The sequence below is a fragment of the Equus caballus genome, chromosome 20, assembly GCF_041296265.1.
Source record: "Equus caballus isolate H_3958 breed thoroughbred chromosome 20, TB-T2T, whole genome shotgun sequence".
In the NCBI taxonomy this organism is placed as follows: domain Eukaryota; kingdom Metazoa; phylum Chordata; class Mammalia; order Perissodactyla; family Equidae; genus Equus; species Equus caballus.
In genome coordinates, this window is record NC_091703.1 from 30,117,512 (window position 1) to 30,139,128 (window position 21,617).

Consider the following 21,617-nt stretch of genomic DNA (forward strand, 5'->3'; position numbering starts at 1 on the left):
AATACTTTGCACATATCTCTATTATTGTACTTACAACATTTCATAATCATATATTTATTTATCTGCAGTCCCTGATTAGTCTTGAGACTTTTTTAGCACATGAATTGCATTTTCTTTTTGTATCTGTACGTCTTGTTTATCTGTCTCCTTATCATTTCTCTGTACTTCCTACTTACTTATAACGCGAATACCTAGTATAATTCTTGCTATTTAGTACACACCCCAGAAATGCTCTTTGAATAAATGAATTGATTCATTATCTGTTGGTAAAAGTCAATATTATTTCTTTAGCTCTCTACACCCTGATTTTTTCCATCTAAGTCATGACTTTGCTGACCATTTTTCTACCCAGAATATTCTCTTTATTGCACTCTTGACATCTTTGTTTCTTAAAGTGTAGATCAGAGGGTTAAGGCTGGGTGTGACGATTGTGTAAAAGAGAGTAAGGAACTTCCCTTCATCTTGGGATGTGTGATTCTGTGGCTTCATGTACATATAAATGACTGTTCCATAAAACAGAGTTACCACTGTGAGGTGCGAACCACATGTGTTGAGGACCTTATGCCACCTTGCTGCTGACTTGATCCTCACGACAGCATGAGTGATAACTCCATATGAGATGAGAATTAGTGATAGAGGTACTAGAAGAAGTATCACTCCAAGAGCAAAGACAGCAATCTCAGTTACTTTTGAATAGACACAAGCCATCTTGATCAATGCTGGCATCTCACAGAAAAAATTATCCACTTCCCGGTGCCCACATTTTGGCAACTTCAAAGTCAAGGGGCAAAGAATTAAGGCACTGCCTAGACCACCTAACCAGACAGTCAGGACCATCTTCTGGCAAAGCTGAGGGTGCATTATTACTGTGTAGTGAAGAGGTTGACAGACAGCAGCATAGCGGTCATAGGCCATCACAGCCAAGAGAAGACATTCTGTAGCTCCCAAGTCCAGGGCAAAGAAGAATTGGAGCACACATCCTCCATATGTAATAGACTTTTTTGGACCCCATAGATTGACCAGCATTTGGGGGATAATGCTAGTTGTATAACAGATGTCCAGAAAAGACAAATTGGATAATAAGAAATACATGGGAATATGGAGCTGGGTATCCAGGTAAGATACAAGAATGATGGTTGTGTTTCCTACCAGAGTGGCAGTATAGAAGATGAAGACAAGCACAGAAATGATGCGTTCTAATTGAGGCCTGTCAGAAAACCCCAGAAGAATGAAGTCTGTTTCAGAACTTCCATTGCTTGTTTCCATTTCTCTTTATGAAAGGCTAGGAGACAACACCATGGTAACAAAAGCTGCTGTCATCCTTAGGTAGAGCTAAAAATCTCTGGAGTTTGTCATGGGCATCCAAAACTCGCTTATTTACGTGCTTTCTTCCATTTGAATCATGTCTTTTAACGTTTCCCCTGTGTTCAGTGCTGAAAGCCTTGTCACATTTAATCAAAATCGGAATGATTCAAAAAATATGTTAAACTCAACTACACTGAATTGCAAATCTTTGCAAATGCTTTCTATGTATTTTGTGTAAGTAATAAATACATAAACTTAATTGTATAATTTTAAGCGTGGGTTGTATTTTGAAGTTTGTTCCTCCTTGAAACTATGACATAAGCATCACTTAATCATGACAAATCTTTCTCTTAATCAAGGAGTTGAGCTTGAGATAAAAAGTTAAATAACATATTTTCTTGGGATAAGGTCCACCATTTGGTATCAGAATCACTTTCCAAATTCACTTCAAAATGTCTACATCCAACCGTTATAGTCATAATCATAATCAGTATACACACCAACCTTCTCCTTCTCATATTTTTTGTTCATTTCAACATTGCAGACACTGTTTTCCTGTATCAATTTTGGTGTTCTCTACTACACTGCTCTTTTTTGTGCATGTGTTTTTGGTGCCAGGAAAAAATAATATTTCTTATTATTAACCTTTATTTACATGCACAGAGATCATATGTTTCTTTGAATACCTTTCATTACTGCTATTACACTATCTAAATAGCCTTATTGAATTGTTATAGAGTTAAACGTTGAACTAATTCTAGAACTCTTGGTTATGACATACATATGGCAGCAATCTGTGTTAGCTCCTACTCACCTGCCCAGTCAGCAAAATTCACAAGACAGATAATTCATACAAAAAGCAGTTCATTAAATAATCAGTGTGTTCTTTTTCCCCAGAGAATTTACCAATTACACAAGTGGATCCTCTGGTTGCTTTGGAACTCTATAGGTAAATCATCACCTCATTTCAACTCTAAAAGAATACAGATAAGGGATGAAATTACATCAGTCTCACTATTTCTGAATACTTTATCATATCATTAAATAGATGGACTGTTGAATGACTGCGTTAGTTTATAACTTTTTATGCATGTTGTTTCTGACCATGCAGTTCAGACATAGGGTGCTTTACATTTAGAGAGTCTTTGGGGCCAGAGAATAATAACCTTATTTGTTGCACTTAAAGTACAATAAGGTAAAGATAAATTACAGTGTATCATTGTTAGAACATTTTAGTTAGAACATTATAATGTTACAATCATGAAGAAGGAACTAAGTAGTATGAGATAGAGATGTAGATTTTCTCAACACAAAATGAAAATTTTATTTAATTAATGAATCCAGTTTTTATATAATAAGATGTCAGCTAAGTTAAGCATCATGCCTAAGTGCACAGATTCTGGACTCACAGTGTGTGGGATCAAATCCCAGCTTCACCACTTGGAATGTATCCTTGGGCAATTATTTAAGCTGTTTGCGTGCCAGGTTCTCAGTATCTTAAGTGAAGATAATAACACTTCTTTCTTTAAAAGGAGGTTGTGAGGGTTAATATTAGAGAAAAAATTTGGAACTGTGCTTGGTTCATATTTAATTCTAAGAATTAAAAACTATATTTACCTACCCAGAAATCATTATTATTCTATTTACCCCTTGTTCCCTTTATTTTTCACACTGGTGATTTTACCATGATAGTAGACTAAACTGAAATAATTAAAAAAATTTTTTTGCCTAACTTTTAAAATGCACAAACATACTTATGTACACAAAAATACCCAGAAACACAATGTACATATTGAACTAATGAACCCCAGGGGCAGCAGAGGACTTGAGCTACCAAAATGCATTGATTACAACATGCACTCAGCTTTTTTTGACCAGTTAAGGTTGGGATGGTATTAAGAATTAAAAGGCCACAGAATTTTTTGAGTTGAAATGGACCTCAAGAGCCATGTATCCAGTTTTCTGCCTTGTAGAGGAGATCCTTCTACAGAATACTCACACAACTTCCATCTTCATAACTTCAGTAACAGGAAAGTCAGCTGCACATGAAGCAGTCTCTTTCCTTTATTCAATGCCTCTTACTTACCTCTTATGTTGAACTTAAAGATGCCACTTTGTAACACCCAGGCACTGGCTCTTTTTCTTTATTCTGGAAAGAACACAACATAAGTCACTTCAACACAATTTCATTAAAAAAAACAAGTTTTATTATAAAATAAAACATAGATACAGAAAAAAAAAACTTGACGAGTTAAGGTGAATATTCTCGTCACTAAGACCCAGGTCTAGAAATAGAGCATTGGACCGGCCTGGTGCCTTAGTCTTTAAGTCTGTGTTCCCTGCTTCAGCAGCCTGGGGTTGACGGGCTTGGATCCCAGGCGTGGACTGCATGCTGCTCATCAATCCATGCTGTGGTGCTGTCATGCATACAAAATAGAGGAAGATTGGCACAGTTGTTAGCTCAGGGACAATATTCCTCAAGGAAAAAAAAATGGAAGACTGGCAACAGATGTTAGCTCATGGCCAATCTGTCTCAACAACAACAACAACAAAAAGAGCATTGCTGAGCACCCGAAGAGCTTCTCTTTGTGCCTGATCCCAATCAAAAGCTTCCCTGTCCCTCAAAGTATTCATCCACTATCCTGACATAGCAGTCACCTCCTTGTATTTTAAAGCTTAATTACCCAAATGTGCAGCTCTAGACAATGTTGTTTAGTTTGGCTCATTAAAAAAATTTTATATATCTTTTACATCTCTTTTAATATTAAAATCTGTTATCAAATATACTCTTTGATTTTCTCTTCCCAGACTGACATTGATCATTGTCTGCTGATCCTGACAGTGTGTGACCTTTAGTTACCATGCTTTTCTGGTTGCTATCATTGGACACACCATGGTTCAGCAAATGGCTGAGATCAGTGAGTTCCAGGTGAACAGAGGACTCCAGGTGTGCTGCAGTACTGAAGGGAACACTGAACATCTGTGATCTACATACCTTTCCAAAAATATATGTTTGTTGGGTTTAGCACGTGAAAAACATTACTGGCTCAATTTAAACTTTGGATCACATAAGGCCCTAGGTAGCCTTATTATAAGTGCTATTGAGCCAGAATTACACTTTACGTAATTTAATGTTGTGAACCCAAATATGGACCTTTTCACTTTATGCTTTTTAACATTTTCTATATTGGTTTAAGGCTTGGGTCTCAAATTTTAGGTATTAATATTTTATTATTTTTTGTGTGGAGGATTAGCCCTGAGCTAACATCTGTGCCAATCTTCCTCTATTTTATATATGGGGTGCCACACAGCGTGGCTCGATGAGTTGCATGTAGGTCTGTGCCAAGGATCAAAACCTTTGAATCCCAGGCTGCCGAGGTGGAGTGCATGAACTTAACCATTGTGCCACTGGGCTGGCCCCAAGATATTATTTTAATTTTAATTTAGAAGTGAATGTGATATTAAAAATGAGACACAGCATGAGCTAGGATAGATGTTAAAAAAAGGCATGCTACATTTAATGGAAACTCAGTTGTTCATTTTTCATGATATGGACTTCAGTTTCTAGTAACACAGCATCACTTTACATTTTACTTTCTTTAGTGAATTTAAGACAAATGAATGAAATATATTTAAATTTGAATGTATACAATGATATGGAGAGAAAACGAGAACATAAAATTTCATAATTGTCTAAAATTTTGTAAAAAATGAAAAGATATTAAATGGATCTTTTATTTATTGAAAAGTAAGAGGCTATATAGTTGTATCCATACAAAGTCAAAGCAGAAAAAGACAATATAAAACTAGTTAAGCGGATGGTCTAGTGGAGTAGTGGTTAAGTTTGCGTGCTCTGCTTTTGTGGTCAGGGTATGCAGGTTCAGATCCCGGGCACTGACCTAGAACTGCTCCTCAAGCCATGCTGTGGTGGCATCCCACATAAAACAGAGGAAGATTGGCACAGATGTTAGCTCAGCGACAATCTTCCTCAAGCAAAACGAGGAAGATTAGCAACAGATGTTAGCTCAGGGCCAATCTTCCTCACAACAACAACAACAACAGAAAACAAAAAAAAACTAGGTACGACCCCAGGCCTAGAGTGAGATCACCCATGATTTTATTAGAGCAGACTTCAGTCACTTCCTCGCTGTGTGAGCTTGAGCAAGCTAATTAACTTCTTTAAGCCTCAGTTTCCTTATCTATAAAATAGTTATTCTAGTAGCACCTGCTTTGTAGGATGGTTGTGAGGAGGATTGAATGATATATTAAACATAAGATATTTAGTAGAATGAGCATTCAGTAACTTCAAAATCCACTAACTGCTTTTGTTGAAATTTGGTATAATCTTCATTCCTGAGGGGGCATTAGTGTATTGGTATTTATTTATATCTCCCATACCTTTCACATTTTTGCTTTCATGTTAGACTGAGGCCTACGCTATCTCAGGTGTATGCTATCTAGGATCTGTTTTCTACTCTGTGTCTTCTGTTGTAGATAGCAGAGAATACTTACCAGAAGACGAAAATACTAGAACATACCTATGTTTTCATGAGACAGGAATTCACAGCTGTCGTGCTCTCCTGTAGTCCAGATGTTCCCATGTTCCCCTTATGATGATCCTAAATTTCATTGATAATTCAGAAAAAATCTTGTTTGGCAAGTCACTGAGTCCATGAAATATTGTATTAGCCACCAGTTTCTTATACTAACAACACAATCACATTTGCATTTAAATCACATTTGCAAGATTTAATAGAAGTCTCTATCTGATGGGGATGTTAGAGAAAAACCAGCTGTGGGACTGGTGGAAGAGTTAATGAGTTAGGTTTTGTTAGATGTACTTCTGATAGGATATTTGTAGTCTTTGAGTATGTATTCTTGTTAGACACATTTGTAGGTAGATTTCTGTCTAATTAAGCAAAGAGAGCACTGCGTTGGTCTATGTGTATGCCAAGAATCATTACCATGTAGCAGGGAAGTATTTATGTTCAACTCTAAAAGTTACTAGGTTGGTGTGGTTAAGACCTTGGGGACGGGTGCCCCACAGAGGTAATTAACAAATCTTTGACTATGGTCAGAGGTTTATCCAAACAGTTTTATGAAAATTTCCCTGAAGACATTAGGTTTCATCTTTTCCTTCTTTTTAAATTTCTTCCTTGAAATTAATCAGAGATGAATTAATTTATGTATTATATTAAATTTACTGTTGAAGATTGAAAATATAATGTAAAATCATATCTATAAAAATTAACAAGTTTAATTGAATGTTGTTTTATTTAATGGGTAAGATAGCAATCAAGTTGGAGAAATACAGGCAATTATCCAGGTGTTGTGTCCACAGGAAAGAAAATATTTGATTTAAAAAATATAGAGTAATCAGAATTCTAGGTCCATGAGCCAAATCATCATTGTTCCATTTTCAATGAATTAAAAATAATACCATGAACATCTATCAGCCTACCATTCAATTCAAGAACTTGAAATTTACTAATAGCTTATAGCTACCTATATGCATGCACACTCTCCTTTCTTCTTGCCTGAGCCCAAGGGAAATCATGACGTTGAATTTTGTGTTCATCACACATTGCATTAGGATATAATTTATGCGTTAACATACTCACATACATATTGAATGCCTAGTTAACATGATTTTAAAGTTGGTTTTGAACTTCTACAAAGGATATCATATTTTTTATGTGCTTTTGGGGCTTTTCTGTTTTCAATGAACACTTCGATTATCCAATATATTTTGTGCAGCTCTGGTCCATTTATTTCCACTGCTGTATAATATTCCATGTGTGAGTATGTTACACTTATTTTGTCTATTCTCTTGTTGACAGACACTTTTGCTGATTACAGTTTTGGCTCATCTGAATGGTGTTATGATGAACAATTTTGTATAGGTACCTTGGGGCACATATGCAAGAATGTCTTTTGGGTGTATAGCTAGGAGAGGAATTGCTGGGTTATGGAACAAGTAAACATTAAACTTTTAAATTACAAGCCATTTTCCCCCAAAGTGATTCTGTCAACTTATTTTACCCTAGTTATGTATAAATTGTTTCAGTGATCTACATTTTTCTCCAACAGAGAGAAAATGACTGACTTTACAGACTTTTAAATTATTACCAACTGAAAGATTATAATGCTATGTAGCTGTGTCCTTGATTTTCATTTCCCTAATAACTAATGAGGTTGAATGTATCTTCATATAGTTACTGCTATGTATAATTTTCTTTCTATCAAAAAACCTCTTTGTGTATTCTGACAGTTATTCTATTGCATCTTTTCATTTTTTTTCTTATTAATTTATAGGTGGGTCTTTATACTTGCTTTTCATTTTCTGTTGGTTATGTGCCCTGCAAATATTTTCTCTCAGTTTGTTGCTTGGCATTTTACTTTAAAAAATGTATCTCTTGCTGATCAGAAGTTATAACTTTAAACATGGAAGAATCATGTCATTATTCTCCTTTAAGAAATCCTTCTGTATTCCAAGGTCAGAAAGATATTAACTATATTTTTTCTAAAAGTTTTAAAGTTATACCCTAAATACACCTATAGTTAATTTACGTGTATAGTGGAGAGTTGGTATCCAAATTAATTCTTCCTTATGGATAACCAACTCCAGCTTAAATTATTGGAATATTTTTTCTTTTCCCAGTCATGCCATAATATCTCTCGAATGTATCAAATTTCTATGTATGCGTTTGTGCACATGAGGATGCTGATATGCTTCTGGACCTTGTCTTCTGCTCCACTGCTCAATTTATCTTTTCCTGAACCAATATCATCCTGTGTCAATTATTATATATTTATTATAAATATTGATGTGGTAGGGCAGGAGATTCCTCCATAATATTCCTCTTCAGAAGTGTCTTGTTCTTTTTTTCTTGAGGTATAATTGACATATAACATTATATTAGTTTCGGATGTACAACAATGTTTTTATATTTGTATATATTGTGAGATGATCACCACAAGATGTCTAGTTAACCTTTGTCATCATATATACGCAAATCTTTTTTTCTTGTGATGTGCACGTTTAAGATCTGTTCTCTTAGACCCTTTCAAATATGCAATACAGAATTATTAAGTATAGTCACGATGCTGTACATTACATCTGCATGATTTAAGACTTTATAACTGGAAGTTTGTACGTTTTGACCTCCTTCACCCATTTCACCCCACTCCATTCCCTGCCTCTAGCAACTACCAATATATTCTCTGTATCTATGAGCTTTTTTTTTTTTTAATTAAACGAGATCATAAAGTATTTGTCTGCTTCTGTCTGACTTCATTTACTTAGAATAATGCCTTCAATGTCCGTGCATGTTGTTACAAACGGCAAGATTTCGTTCTTTTTTATGGCTGAATTGTATTCCATTGTACATATGTACACCACATCTTCTTTATCCATTCACCAAATGATGGACAGAAGTACCTTGCTATTCTTAGCCCCTTGCTATTCCATATTCATTTTACAAGCAGTTTGTTGAGTTCTACAAAACGAACATCAATATTTTGATTGAAGTTGGATTTAATCCACATATCAATATGGGGAAAATTGAAATATTTATATGTCATATTAAATATTCCTACCAGTAGACATGAGCTATGGCTTCATTTATTGGAGCCTAACAATGCCTTTTAGTAAAATTTGATAAATATATTTTTCCCCAGTTTATAAAGATGTAATTTATATATAGCATTACATAATTTTATGGTGTACAACCTCATGATCTGATAAAAAGTATATATTACAAGATGATAACCACAATAAGGTTTACACATCCACCACCTTGTATACTTACCTTTTCTCTTTTTGGTGGTGAGAACATTGTGGTTTGCTCTCTTAGCAACTTTCAAGAACATAATGCCATATTGTTAAATGTAGTCACACTGCACTACACTAGATCCCCAGAACTTATTCATCTTATAGCTAGAAATCTTCTGGCTAGAAGTTTGTACCCTTTGACCACATCTCCCTATTTCTCCCACACCACAGCCCCAGGCAACCACTATTCTACTCTCTGTTTCTAGAGTTTGGCTTTTTTAGATTCCACATATAAGTGAGGTCATACAGTATTTGCCTTTCTCTGTCTGACTTACTTCACTAAGCACAATGTTCTCAAGGTCCACACATGTTACAAGTGAGAAGATTTCCTTCTTTGTTATGGCTACACAATATTCCATTGTGTGTGTGTGTGTGTGTGTGTGTATAGCACATTTTCTTTGTCCATTCATCCAGGGTTAGACACTTAGGTCATTTCTATGTCTTGGCTATTGGGAATAATGTTGCAATGAACGTGGGAGTGCAGCTATCCCTTTGAGATCTTGCTTTCATTTGCATTGGATACATACTGAGAAGCAGGATTTTTGGATCATCTGGCAACTCTATGTTTAATTTTTTGAGAAAAGCCCATACTGTTTTCCACTGTGACTGTACCAATTTCCATTTCCACCAACAGTGCACAGGGTTCCCTTTTCTTCACATCCTCACCAACACTTATTTGTTGAATTTTTGATAATAGGCATTCTAACAGATGTGGGGCGATATCTCGTGGTTTTGATTTGCATTTCTCTAATGATAGTGATGTTGAGCATGTTTTCATGTACATATTGGCCATTTGTATGTCTTTTTTGGAAAAATGTGTATTCAGGTCCTCTACCCATTTTTAAATTGGATTGTTTTTCATTTACTTTTGGATTGTATGAGTTCCTTCTATATTTTAGATATTTACCTCCTATGAGATATACGATTTGCAAGTATTTTCTCCCATTCCATAGGTTTTTTCAGTTTGTTGATTTTTTTTTTTTTTTTTTTTGCTGTGCCAAAGCTTTTTAGTTTGATGTAGTCTCATTTGTTTGTTTGTGTTTTTGTTGACAGTTTTTTTGGTGTCATCTCCTCCAAATCAGGGTAATTATGGCCTAATAAAATGAGTTTGGAATTTTCCCTCCTCTTCAATTTGTTTTTCAAAGAGTTTGAGAAGGATTGGTATTAATTCTTCTTTAAATGTTTGTAGAATTCACCAGTGAAGCTATCTAGTCCTGGACTTTTCTTTCTTGGGAGATTTTGATTGGTGATTCAATCTTTTTACTAGAAATTAATCTGTTTAGATTTCCCATTTCTTCATAATTCAGTCCTAGTAGGCTGTCTATTCCTAGGAATTTACCATTTCTTCTTGGTTGTCCGTTTTATTGGCATATAATTGTTCATGTAGCCTCTCATGATCTTTTGATTTTGTGTACTATCAGTTGTAACATTGACTCTTTTCTTTATAATTTTATTCATTGGAGTCCTCTTTTTTTCTTGTTAAGTCTAGTCAAAGGTTTGTCTATTTTGATTATCCCCTCAAAACACCAGATCTTAGTTTATTGATTGTTCAATTGTTTTTTCAGTCTTTGTTTTATTTATTTCTGCTGTGATCTTTGTTATTTCCTTCTTCCACTAACTTTGCACTTAGTTTGTTCTTTTTCAAGTTTCTTGAGATGTAGAGTGAGGGTGCTTATTTGAGCTCTTTCTTTTTTCTTCATGTAGTGCTTATTGCTATGAACTGCCCTCTTAGAACTGCTTTTGCTGCATCCCATATGTTTTGGTATGTTGTAGTTTCATTTTCATTTGTCTCAAGATTTTTTTTGATTTCTCTTTTGAATTCTTCTTTGACCCATTGGCTGTTCAGTAGCATGTTGTTTAATCTCCACATATTTGTGAACTTTCCAGTTTTCATCTTGTAATTGATTTCTGGTTTCATACCATTGTGGTCAGAAAGGATGCTTGATCTGATTTCAATCTTCTTAAATTTATTAAGACTTGTTTTGTGGCCTAAGATATGATCTTTCCTGAAGAATGTTCCATGTGCACTTCAGAACAATGTATTCTGCTGCTTTTGGATGGAATGTTCTATAAATATCTGTTAAGTCCATCTAGTCTAATGTGTAATTTAATTGCAGTGTTTCCTTATTGATTTTCTGTCTGGGTGATCTATCCATTGTTGAAATTGGGGTATTGAAGTCCCCTACTATTATTGTAATGCTATATATTTCTCCCTTTATATCTGCTAATGTTCGCTTTATATATTTAGATACTCCTATGTTGGGTGCATAAATATTTACAAATGTCATTATTCCTGTTGGAATGACCCCTTTATCATTATATAATAATCTTCTTTCTCTCTTAGTTACAGCCATTGTCTTAAAGTCTAGTTTGTCTGATAAAGTATAACTATCTCAGTTTTCTTTCAGTTTCCATTTGCATGGAATATCTTTTTCCATCCCTTCAGTTTCAGTTTGTGTGTGTCCTTAACCTGAAGTGAGTTTCTTGTAAGCAGCATATAGATAGGTCTTGGTATTTTTTTTAACCATTCAGCCACTTTTGATTGGAGAATTTAGTCAGTTTAAGTTTAAAGTAATTATTGATAGTCATGGACTTACTACCGTTTTGTAAACTGTTCTCTAACTGATTTATAATTCCTCTGTTCCTTTCTTCTTCTCTTGATCTTTTCCTTTGGATTTCATAATTTTCTTTACTAGTGTGCTTAGATTCCTTTCTCATTACCTTTGTGTATCTACCACAGGTTTTTGCTTTGTGGTTACCATGAGGCTTACATAACGCATTTTAGAGTTACAACAGTCTATTTTAAACTGATAATAACTTAAAGTTCAAATGCATACTAAAGCTCTATAATTTTTATTCTTCCCCCTCATGTTTTATGTTTTGATGTCACAATTTATATCTGTTTATCTTGTGTATCCATTAACACATTATTGTAGCTGTAGTTATTTTTACTACTTTTGTCTTTTATCCTTCACACTAGATTTATAAATGATTAACCCACCTGAATTACATTAGATTATCCTGAATTTTACTATATATTTACACTTACCAGTAAGATTTATACTTATATATACTTTCCAGTTACTAATTAAATGAAAACACCGTTTCATTTTGGCTTAAAGAAGTCCCTTTAACATTTCTTGTAAGGCCAGTTTCATGGTGTTGAACTCCTTCAGCTTTTGCATGTCTGGAAAACTCTATCTTGCTTTCAGTTCAGGGACAATTTTTCTGGGTAGAGTATTCTTGTGGTAGTTTTTTTCTTTCAGCACTTTGATTATATTATGCCACTCTCTTCTGTCTGCAAAGTTTCTGCTGAAAAATCTGCTGGAAGTCTTATGAGGGTTCCCTTATATGTAACAAGTTGTTTTTCTCTTGATTATTTTAAGTTCGTCTCCTTGTCTTTAACTTTTGACAATTTAATTATATGTGTCTTGTGTGAGTTTCTTTGGATTCATCTAATTTGGCATTCTCTGGGCTTCCTGGATCTGGACGTTTATTTATTTCCCCAGGCTTGGGAAGTTCCAGCCATTATTTCTTTGGGCAAGCTTTCTTCCCCCTTCTCTCTTCTTTTTCCTTAACCTCTATAATGCATGTATTGGTTAGTTGGATAGTGTCCCATAAGTCCTTTCAGCTTTATTCACTCTCTTTGCTTCTCTGTTTGGATGAATTCCACTGTCCTGTCTTTGAGTTCACTGATATTTTCTTCCACTTGGCTTACTCTGCTGTTGAACTCCTCTAGTGTATTTTTCAATTCACTTATTGTATTCTTCAGCTTTGTGATTTCTGTTTGGTATTTCCTTATATTTTCTATCTCTTTGTTGAAATTGTCTCTTTGTTCATGTATTGTTCTCCTGACCTTGCTCAGCATCTTTATAACCTTTATTTTGCAATGTTTATCAGGTAGGTTACTTATCTCCATTTAACTAAAGCCTCTTTTGGGGTTTTATCTCATTATTTCATTTGGACCATAGTCCTTTGTATTTTCATTTTCCTTGACTCTCTGTATTGCTTTCTATGCATTAGTTTCTTTTCAAAATCATAGATTTGAACATATTGTGTTTCAATCATTATTCTTACTAATGCTCCAATTGCCTCCTCTTTGGGCAGCAGAAACCCATTCAGAATGGCTTCTGTATGGTTTTTCTTTTTCAAAGAAAATAATGTGATGAGCTTAATGTTTCCCTGAACCATTGAGGGTAAGTTGCTGACATGATGCCTCCTCATGACTCCCAAACACTTGGCATGTATTTCCTACAATAAGTGAATTCTCCTACATAATCACCAAAATCAAGAAATTAACATTGGTACATTACTATTGACTAATCCATGGACCTTATTCAACTTTTTGCCTATTATCTTAATGTCTCATAGTAATAGGATTTAATCCAAAATCATGCACTGCATTTATTTTTCATGTCTCTTTAATCTTCAATCTGGAACAGTTTCTCAGTCTTTCCGTGACTTTCACATCCTTGACACTTTTGAAGATTATAGGCCAATTATTTGGTAGAATGCTCTTCATTTGGGTTTGGCTAATGTTTTCTCATTATAAGATTCAGGTTATACATGTTTGTCAGGAACATCACAGCAATGATGCTGGGTTCCTTTCTCTTCACTCTACCAGGTTGTACACAATTTTGATTTGTTATATTACTCATATAAACCACGATCACTTGATTAACGTGGTGTTATATGCTCTGAAGCAGCATCCAATATATGGTGCTGTTTCTCTGATAGCCAGGATTCATGGGTCCAGGAACCAATGCGTGGAAATGCGAGTGGCACTGCTCACAATTACCCCTAGTGACCCACTAGCAAAATTTTTGCTTCCTGTTCCCATAACTTTATGCTCTGCTGGCTTAGGGGTTTTATTTCCAGAGGGAGGAATGCTTCCACAAAGAGACACAGTGATTCCATTGAACTGAAAGTTGAGACTGCCCCTGTCCACTCTGGGCTCCTCATGCCTCTGAATCAACAGGCAAAGAAGGTAGTTATGGTGTTAGTTGGGGTGATTGATCCTAATTACAAAGGGGAAATTGGACTGCTACTACACAATGGAAGTAAGGAGGAGTTTGTCTGGAATACAAGAGATCCCTTAGGTCATCTCTTAGTATTATCATACCCTGTGACTAAGGTCAGTAGAAAACGATGACAACTCAACTAGACTGGACTTCTGTGGCCCAGACCCTTCAGGAAGAAAGAGCCATAATCCCTAGGTAAAAACATGTTTAGCTGAGGTGTCTGTTGAAGGCAAAGGGAATACAGAATGGCTAGTAGAAGAAAGTAGTTATAAATACCAGCTATGACCACATGACTAGTTACAGAAACAAATTATAATTGTCATGAGTATTTCTTCTTATTTTGTTATGAACAGGTTTGTGTGTATGTATACATATATTAAATAAATATCACTTTTTCCCTCTTTTAATCCCTTATATAACAGAAGATGTATTGACTTTGTATCAGTAATTAAGTATTGTTAAATTTACATTATAACATTTAGCTCATGTGATATCAGGAGAAGAGCAAACATCAGTCAAGGATTTTATCTCCTTTTTTGGGGAATGGATTAGTGCCTTCTTGGTTGTACAAGGATAGTTGTATCATGTTAGGTAGAATTATGACCTTGTTATTCTCTTTATTTGGAGATTAAGTATGGTTTAAGGAGATGAAGGCAGGTGCCAAGTTGACAAGGGATGGACTTGTGATGATTAATTTTGTGTGTCAACTGTTGGGCTAAGGGATACCCAGATAGCTGGCTAAATACTATTTATATCTATAAGAGTGTTTCCAGAAGAGATTAGCATTTGAATCAGTAGACTGAGTAAAGAAGATTACCCTCACCAATGCAGGTGAGAGTCTTCTCATCTGCTGAGGGCCTGAATAGAACAAAAAAGGTGGAGTTTAGGGTTAATTTTCTTTCTCTGCTTGAAGTGGTATGTCTATGTCCTACTGCCCTAGGACACTGGCACTTCTGGCTCTTGGGCATTCAAACGTAAACTAGGTCTTATGCCATTGTTTCCCTTGGTTCTCAGGCTTTTCATCTGGGACTGGAAGCACACCGGTGGCTTTCCTGGGTCTCCAGCATGCAGAGGGCAGATCTTGGGACTTCTCATCCTTCATAATCATGTGAGGCAATTCCTCATAATAAATCTCTTTCTATATGTCTACGTATAGCCTTTGGTTCTGTTCCTCTGGGAAACCCTCACTAATGGGTAAACTTTAGTTACTTCTGTGGTATTTTATATCTACTCATAGTGGGTCCATGAATTTTAGATTATTTTTCTCATGTTAAAATGCTGACTATCACCATAAGAAGACGGCATTTTCCTTTAGGTTTAGCCAACTTTTCCCAAGGTCTGTATTTCTTGGTATGTGCCAGAAGAGTTAGGGTATGAGTTGCCTTTTATTTTTCAGATTTTGATAGCTCAATACATGTGATAACATGTATATGTTTTCCTTTCTCAACTGTTTCAATGGCAAAAAGTTCACTGAGGGATTTACAGTAGGGAACTGGGAAGTTCTTGCAAGCCACTCTGTGAGAAAGAATTCTTCTTAGGGCATCTACAGTTTCTCTACATTGAGCACATAATATATTATTGTCATTTCAAAAATTTTTAGATTTTTATCATCATCATTTATTAAGAAGACTTAAGCCCCATTTACCCGATGACATATATCTGAGATAAAACTGAAGAGATTGTACAGATTTCTTCATATTTTTAAGTCTTCTACTAATTGGGAATGATTTAGAAGAAATTTTTCTTGAAATTTATATTTTCAGTCTGTCATGATGTCTGAAATGTTCAATATTTGGCACTTAATTTATTGGAAATTTAACATGTCTGAATATTTTGGTGCTTCATCATTGTAATATACACTTTCTAAGAAATATATCTACTAGCCAGATATGCTTGACTTTCTTTGCAAAGACAAAATAGCAGTTATGCCTGGAAATTTATGTCAGTCTAGCAGTTTGTTTATTTACATAATGTCAATTACATAAAATGAATTTCACATTGATTTTTGGATTCAATGTTATTGAAAGGCCATTGATTTAATTGTTTTCTTTTTTGGACTCATTTTCAGCCATAGCTACTTGGTTAGGGAATGATGGTAGTAGAAGGAGTATTGAGTAATATATTTCTTTCTTTATGATATTCCCTTGCTAAAGCGAAACAGTGGTTCCCAAATGTTAGCCATATAAGATTCAAACACATGAGGTGATTTGTCGTAGGGCTTCCACACAGTAGGCATTTCATATATATTTACTTATTGATTGTTCAAGCTGGTCTCCGTTTAGCAACCTACTTTTATTTCCTGAGGCTATTTACTTTTACTCTTTCTTCTAAAACCCATTCATGCTGGGTTTTAACCTCTGTGGCTTTGCCATACTCTTTTTACCTGGATATTCTCTGGCAAATTCAGATCTTAGAGAATCTTTAAAGTTCAACTCAAATGCCATATACTTCATGAATATGTTTTCAATTCCTCCAAATCAGGCTTATCCATTACTTTTCTGAAGAGCTTTTGCACTTATTACTAGAGCTAAGTAATTTAGCAATCAATGTTAGGTAGTTTTGGAGTAGATGCTCTCTAATTATATTATGTGATATTGTTTTTCCAAAAAGATAAAAAGCTATCACATTTGCTTGTATTTATAGTCCTCCATTTTCTTTATCATACACGGATCAGAAAGCACAAAATTAATTTAATTTTATCAATCAGAGTCATCATTTGCTTACCTTAAGATGTCTTTTGACTTCAAGTGAGAGCCTGGTATCCCACCACTATCCCATTGAAGAATGTCTCCCCCACCCCTCACAGCAAGAGATATCTTTTATTGTTTTTTTCTGGGAGGTTTTAGCCCATGTGAAAGAAAATATTAAGATAGTGAAGCTGAATTTAGTGAATCAGTGAAAGAGTTAACAGTAAAATAGGGAGTTCAGTTTTCCCGTTCGCCACCCCTCTTTCCACTAATCTCTTCTCTTTGTCCATGTGTTTGTTTATCTTCCACATATGAGTGGAGTCATACAGAGTTTGTCTTTCTCTATCTGGCTTATTTCGCTTAACGTAATACCCTCAAGTCCATCCATGTTGTTGTGAGTGGGGTGATTTTATCCTTTTTTATGGCTGAGTAGTATTCCATTGTATATGTATATACCATATCCTCTTTATCCAGTCCTCAGTTGATGGGCACTTAGGCTGCTTCCATGTTTTGGCTGTTGTGAATAATGCTGCAATGAACATGGGGTACATGAGTCTCTGAGAATTGCTGATTTCAAGTTCCTTGGATAAATACTCAGTAGTGGGATGGCTGGGCCATATGGTATTTCTATTTTTAATTTTTTGAGAAATCTAATAGGGACTTCATTTTAATAATCCATTTTAAATTTGAGATAACACAGGTTTAGAAATATTAAGTGATTGTTTCCTATAGGTAAATTTGAGATTCAAATTCTGGTCCTCTGAGTCCTAGTCTAATGTTTCTTTCTTACTTTTTTTCTCCTTTAACCATTTTATATATCTTCATGAATATTGACCCTGTCTTAGATGAGCTAGAGCATGAGCAGTAAATTCTCATGAATGTTAGTGTGAGACTTTGGTCAGAAAAGCAACCTCTCTTTAATGAGAAAATTAGATTTAATTTTTATTATTATTACTTATCACTTACCTTTTCAAGTCACATATTATTCCACAATTCTGAGGTTAGGCTGACAAGCTTATAGAAGTACTGATTAGCTTATAGAAATTCAAGGTATTTTAAAGACTTACTATAATTTAATATAATGGTCTGAGTATATACATTTATTTTGGAGAAACAAAAGGGAGATTAAGTATTTAAAATGTTTGTTTAATTTGCGACCCTAATGTAAAGGAGATTTAAACCAAAGAAAAAATAAAACTAGAGTTATACAGGAAAACAAACAATTATAGGTATAAAATGTAATGTTCTCCCAAAAGTCTATTGCTATTGTATTTTTGGTGTACTTATTATTGAAGTTAGCAAATAACTTTATGTATCTTCTAATGTTATTAGTTATAGATTCTTGCCAAGTGTAAGAACAAACTTTTCAAATATAAGGGTGGAGTGGCTAGACTACGTACATCAGAACCACAGAATTTATGTTCTCTCTGTGGACATTGTTTGTAGGCTGGTGAGCTGTTCCTGAAGGCAACTGTAAAAGAGGTATTATGTGGACAATAGGATATTGACGATATCCTGTATCATATAAAATATATTTTATGTGAGTCATTACTGTGTTGTTCTGACTGGGAAAGTAAAAATTATCCAGTGGCTATTCCTCTTCACATTTCAAGAATTATGAAATGATAGAGGAGAAATTATTATACATCTAGATTGATTACAATTTGAAATAATGAAGTCTTTTAGAGAAAGGTATGGGATTATAGAAAATATCAAAGTTTAATACAAAAGTCATCCTATTTTCCCATAAAATATAAATACTATATCATGATAAATGGAAATAAAAAAATTTATTCATTTTATGAAATTCCACTACATAAAAATTCACAAATCTGCATTTCTAAAAATTCTTGTAAATTCCATGATTCCATAGATCTATATCAAAAGCCTAACTAATCTCAAACTAGTCATATTCTCCCTCCACTGAGATGAGACAATCATAGAATAAATGTTTCATGAATGAATAAGTAAAGAAGACTGCATTGTCACCTTTAAAACCCTTTAACTTGTGCCTTCTCACTCCCCTGCACCATGATAAAGAAGTAATAGACTTAAATAACGAATACCTTTTACATTGATACCAAATTTTATTGAACAAAGAGTGAATTGTTTCAGGTGGTACTTATGACAATTACTGTCTTATAGATTGCATTGTCTGCACCAAACATGCAGAAATGTTGGAACGGCATCACAAGAGATTTAGTGTATAAAATCATTGTTTGTATATTATTATTTAATATATAAGCTATAATATATTTGAAACCATTCATTCGGGTCTATATTTCTGACGATCCAAGCATTAGCATTGAAAATACAACGCTAGATAACCAAAACAGTTTTTACGGGGCTTAGAATAAATGAAATGCATTCAAGTTTATGTTTACATCCCCTTTGTGTTATATTACATGTAAAAAGAAGAAGTCCTGTAATCTGTTTTCCCTGAAGATATGCAATGATTAGAAGCATAGCAGAGCTAAGTATTATGGTTATAATGTTGTTTGCATCCACAAAATGTTTGTTTACAAGAATTATTATATCAATTGATTTCTATGATCTAAGAATTACTTGCCTTAATAAAAATGAAAGACAACTGGATAACCTATGTCACTGTCTTATCAAACTATAAAACATATTTCATTGCCTTATCCACTTGAATATTTTTATATGACTTCAAGTTCCCCTTTGATTTTGTAGTTTCATGGTCAACCTTACCATCTTCTTCAGTGCATCCTTCATGTCCTTATTCCTTAAGGTGTAAATGAGAGGGTTGAGACTTGGAGTGATGATGGTGTAAAAGAGGGTGAGGAACTTGCCCTGGTCTTTGGAGGCACTGTTACCTGGTTGCAGGTACATGTAAATAATAGTTCCGTAGAAGATGGACACCACAGTGAGATGAGAACCACAGGTATTAATTGCTTTTCGTTGTCCTGCTTTTGACTTCATTCTCAGCACAGCTTTGGCAATGTAGCCATAGGATATAAGAATAAGGCTGAGGGGTGTAAGGACGATGACAATGCCTAAAGCAAAGACAGACATTTCCACTGTTGTGGTGTCTATGCAAGCTATCTTGACCATAGCTGGCAACTCACACAAGAAGTGATCCAGAAGTTTGTTTCCACATCTAGGCAGATTCAGGGTGAGTGTACATAATACTACAGAGTTGGCCAAACTAATACTCCAGACCATGAGAATCATCTTGAGACACAGATGTGGGTTCATGATTATCAAATAATGCAAAGGCTTACAAATAGCTGTAAAACGATCATAGGACATAACAGCCAGGAGAAGACACTCAATGGAGCCCAACCACATATAAACATAGAGTTGAATGACACAGCCCACATAGCTGATGGTCTTATCAGGTCCCCACAAGTTAACCATCATCTGAGGGATGATGCTGGTTGTGAAACATAGATCCAGGAGAGATAAATTCCTGAGGAAAAAGTACATTGGTGTGTGGAGACGGGAATCCAGGAGAGATGCAAGAATGATGGCTGTGTTACCCACCAATGTAATTAGGTAGAAGATGGTGACAACTCCTGACAGGACCACCTCCAGTTTGGGATGGTCAGAGAAGCCAAGCAGAATAAAACCATGTAGAGAAGTATAATTGCTTTGGTCCATAGTCCTTCAATGCCCAAATCCTAGAGTGATAAGAGTAGGAGGAAAGGAGGGGAAGGAGGATGAGGATGAAGATATGGAGGAGGAGCAGAAGGAGGAGGAGGAGGAGAAATTTGTCAACACAGACTTTCTAATTAATTTGATGAAATGCAGAACTAAACAAAAGAAGAGAATTTGTGTTAATAATTAAAAAAGCAATGAATAAAAGTAAAAAATACAGCCAAGTAATCTGATATTTGTTGTAGATTCCTTTATGGTATGAGTTTATTATTATATTTTTATCTAAGTGACCTTGGGGAGTTCACTCTTTAACTTAAGGTCTGAATTTTATCACCTGTAAATTTGGCAGTTAGGAATAGGTCAGATTCTAAAATGATGTGACTCTATGATTCTCTGTAAAGCTCGCTGGCTTGATGTAGTGAATTATTCTTGTACTTGGTCAGTGAATTCACCTAAAAAATATAATTATTTGGCTAATATCAGAATGAGAAAAAGAGTGTTCCTCTTTTTCCATATCTTAGTGAATAGCACCTTTGGTCTCCCAGTTTGTTATGTGTAGGATATCTGGCATTTATCCTTGGCACCTTTTTTTATTTTTTTATTTTTTCCTTTTTCTCCCCAAACCCCCCCGGTACATAGTTGTGTATTCTTCGTTGTGGGTTCTTCTAGTTGTGGCATGTGGGACGCTGCCTCAGCGTGGTCTGACGAGCAGTGCCATGTCCGCGCCCAGGATTCGAACCAACGAAACACTAGGCCACCTGCAGCGGAGCGCGCGAACTTAACCACTCGGCCACGGGGCCAGCCCCTATCCTTGGCACCTTTATCTCTTTTATCCCCAACACCTAACTTATAACTAAAACTGGTAAATTTGAGTGCAAAGATACATTTTAACCATTCTCTCGCTTTTAAATAATTTCCATCATCACTAGCCTAATCCAAACCACTATCATCTCTTTTCTAGATTCTAGCAGTAGTCTTCTCTCTTTACATCTAGTCTTATGCCTTTACATTGTTATAAAATTAATACAATCACATTATTCATGTGCTTGAAACTTGTCGTTTGTTTCCATTACATTTAAGAAGTATTCTAATGCTTTAAGATGTCCCGAATGGACCTGCACGAGGCCTCATTCTCATCTCACAAATCTC

General features: G+C 35.1%; 2 protein-coding genes across 2 annotated transcripts; both read right to left on the minus strand.

Moving 5' to 3' along the window:
- Nucleotides 1-321: 321 nt before the first annotated feature.
- OR2AD1D (olfactory receptor family 2 subfamily AD member 1D) lies at nt 322-1,266 on the minus strand. The gene is given in 1 exon segment (NM_001391710.1): nt 322-1,266. A coding segment is annotated over 1 exon segment (945 nt).
- Nucleotides 1,267-19,517: 18,251 nt separating this feature from the next.
- OR2W1 (olfactory receptor family 2 subfamily W member 1) lies at nt 19,518-20,471 on the minus strand. Its single transcript, NM_001391107.1, is given in 1 exon segment — nt 19,518-20,471. A coding segment is annotated over 1 exon segment (954 nt).
- Between the last annotated feature and the right edge of the window lie 1,146 nt (nt 20,472-21,617).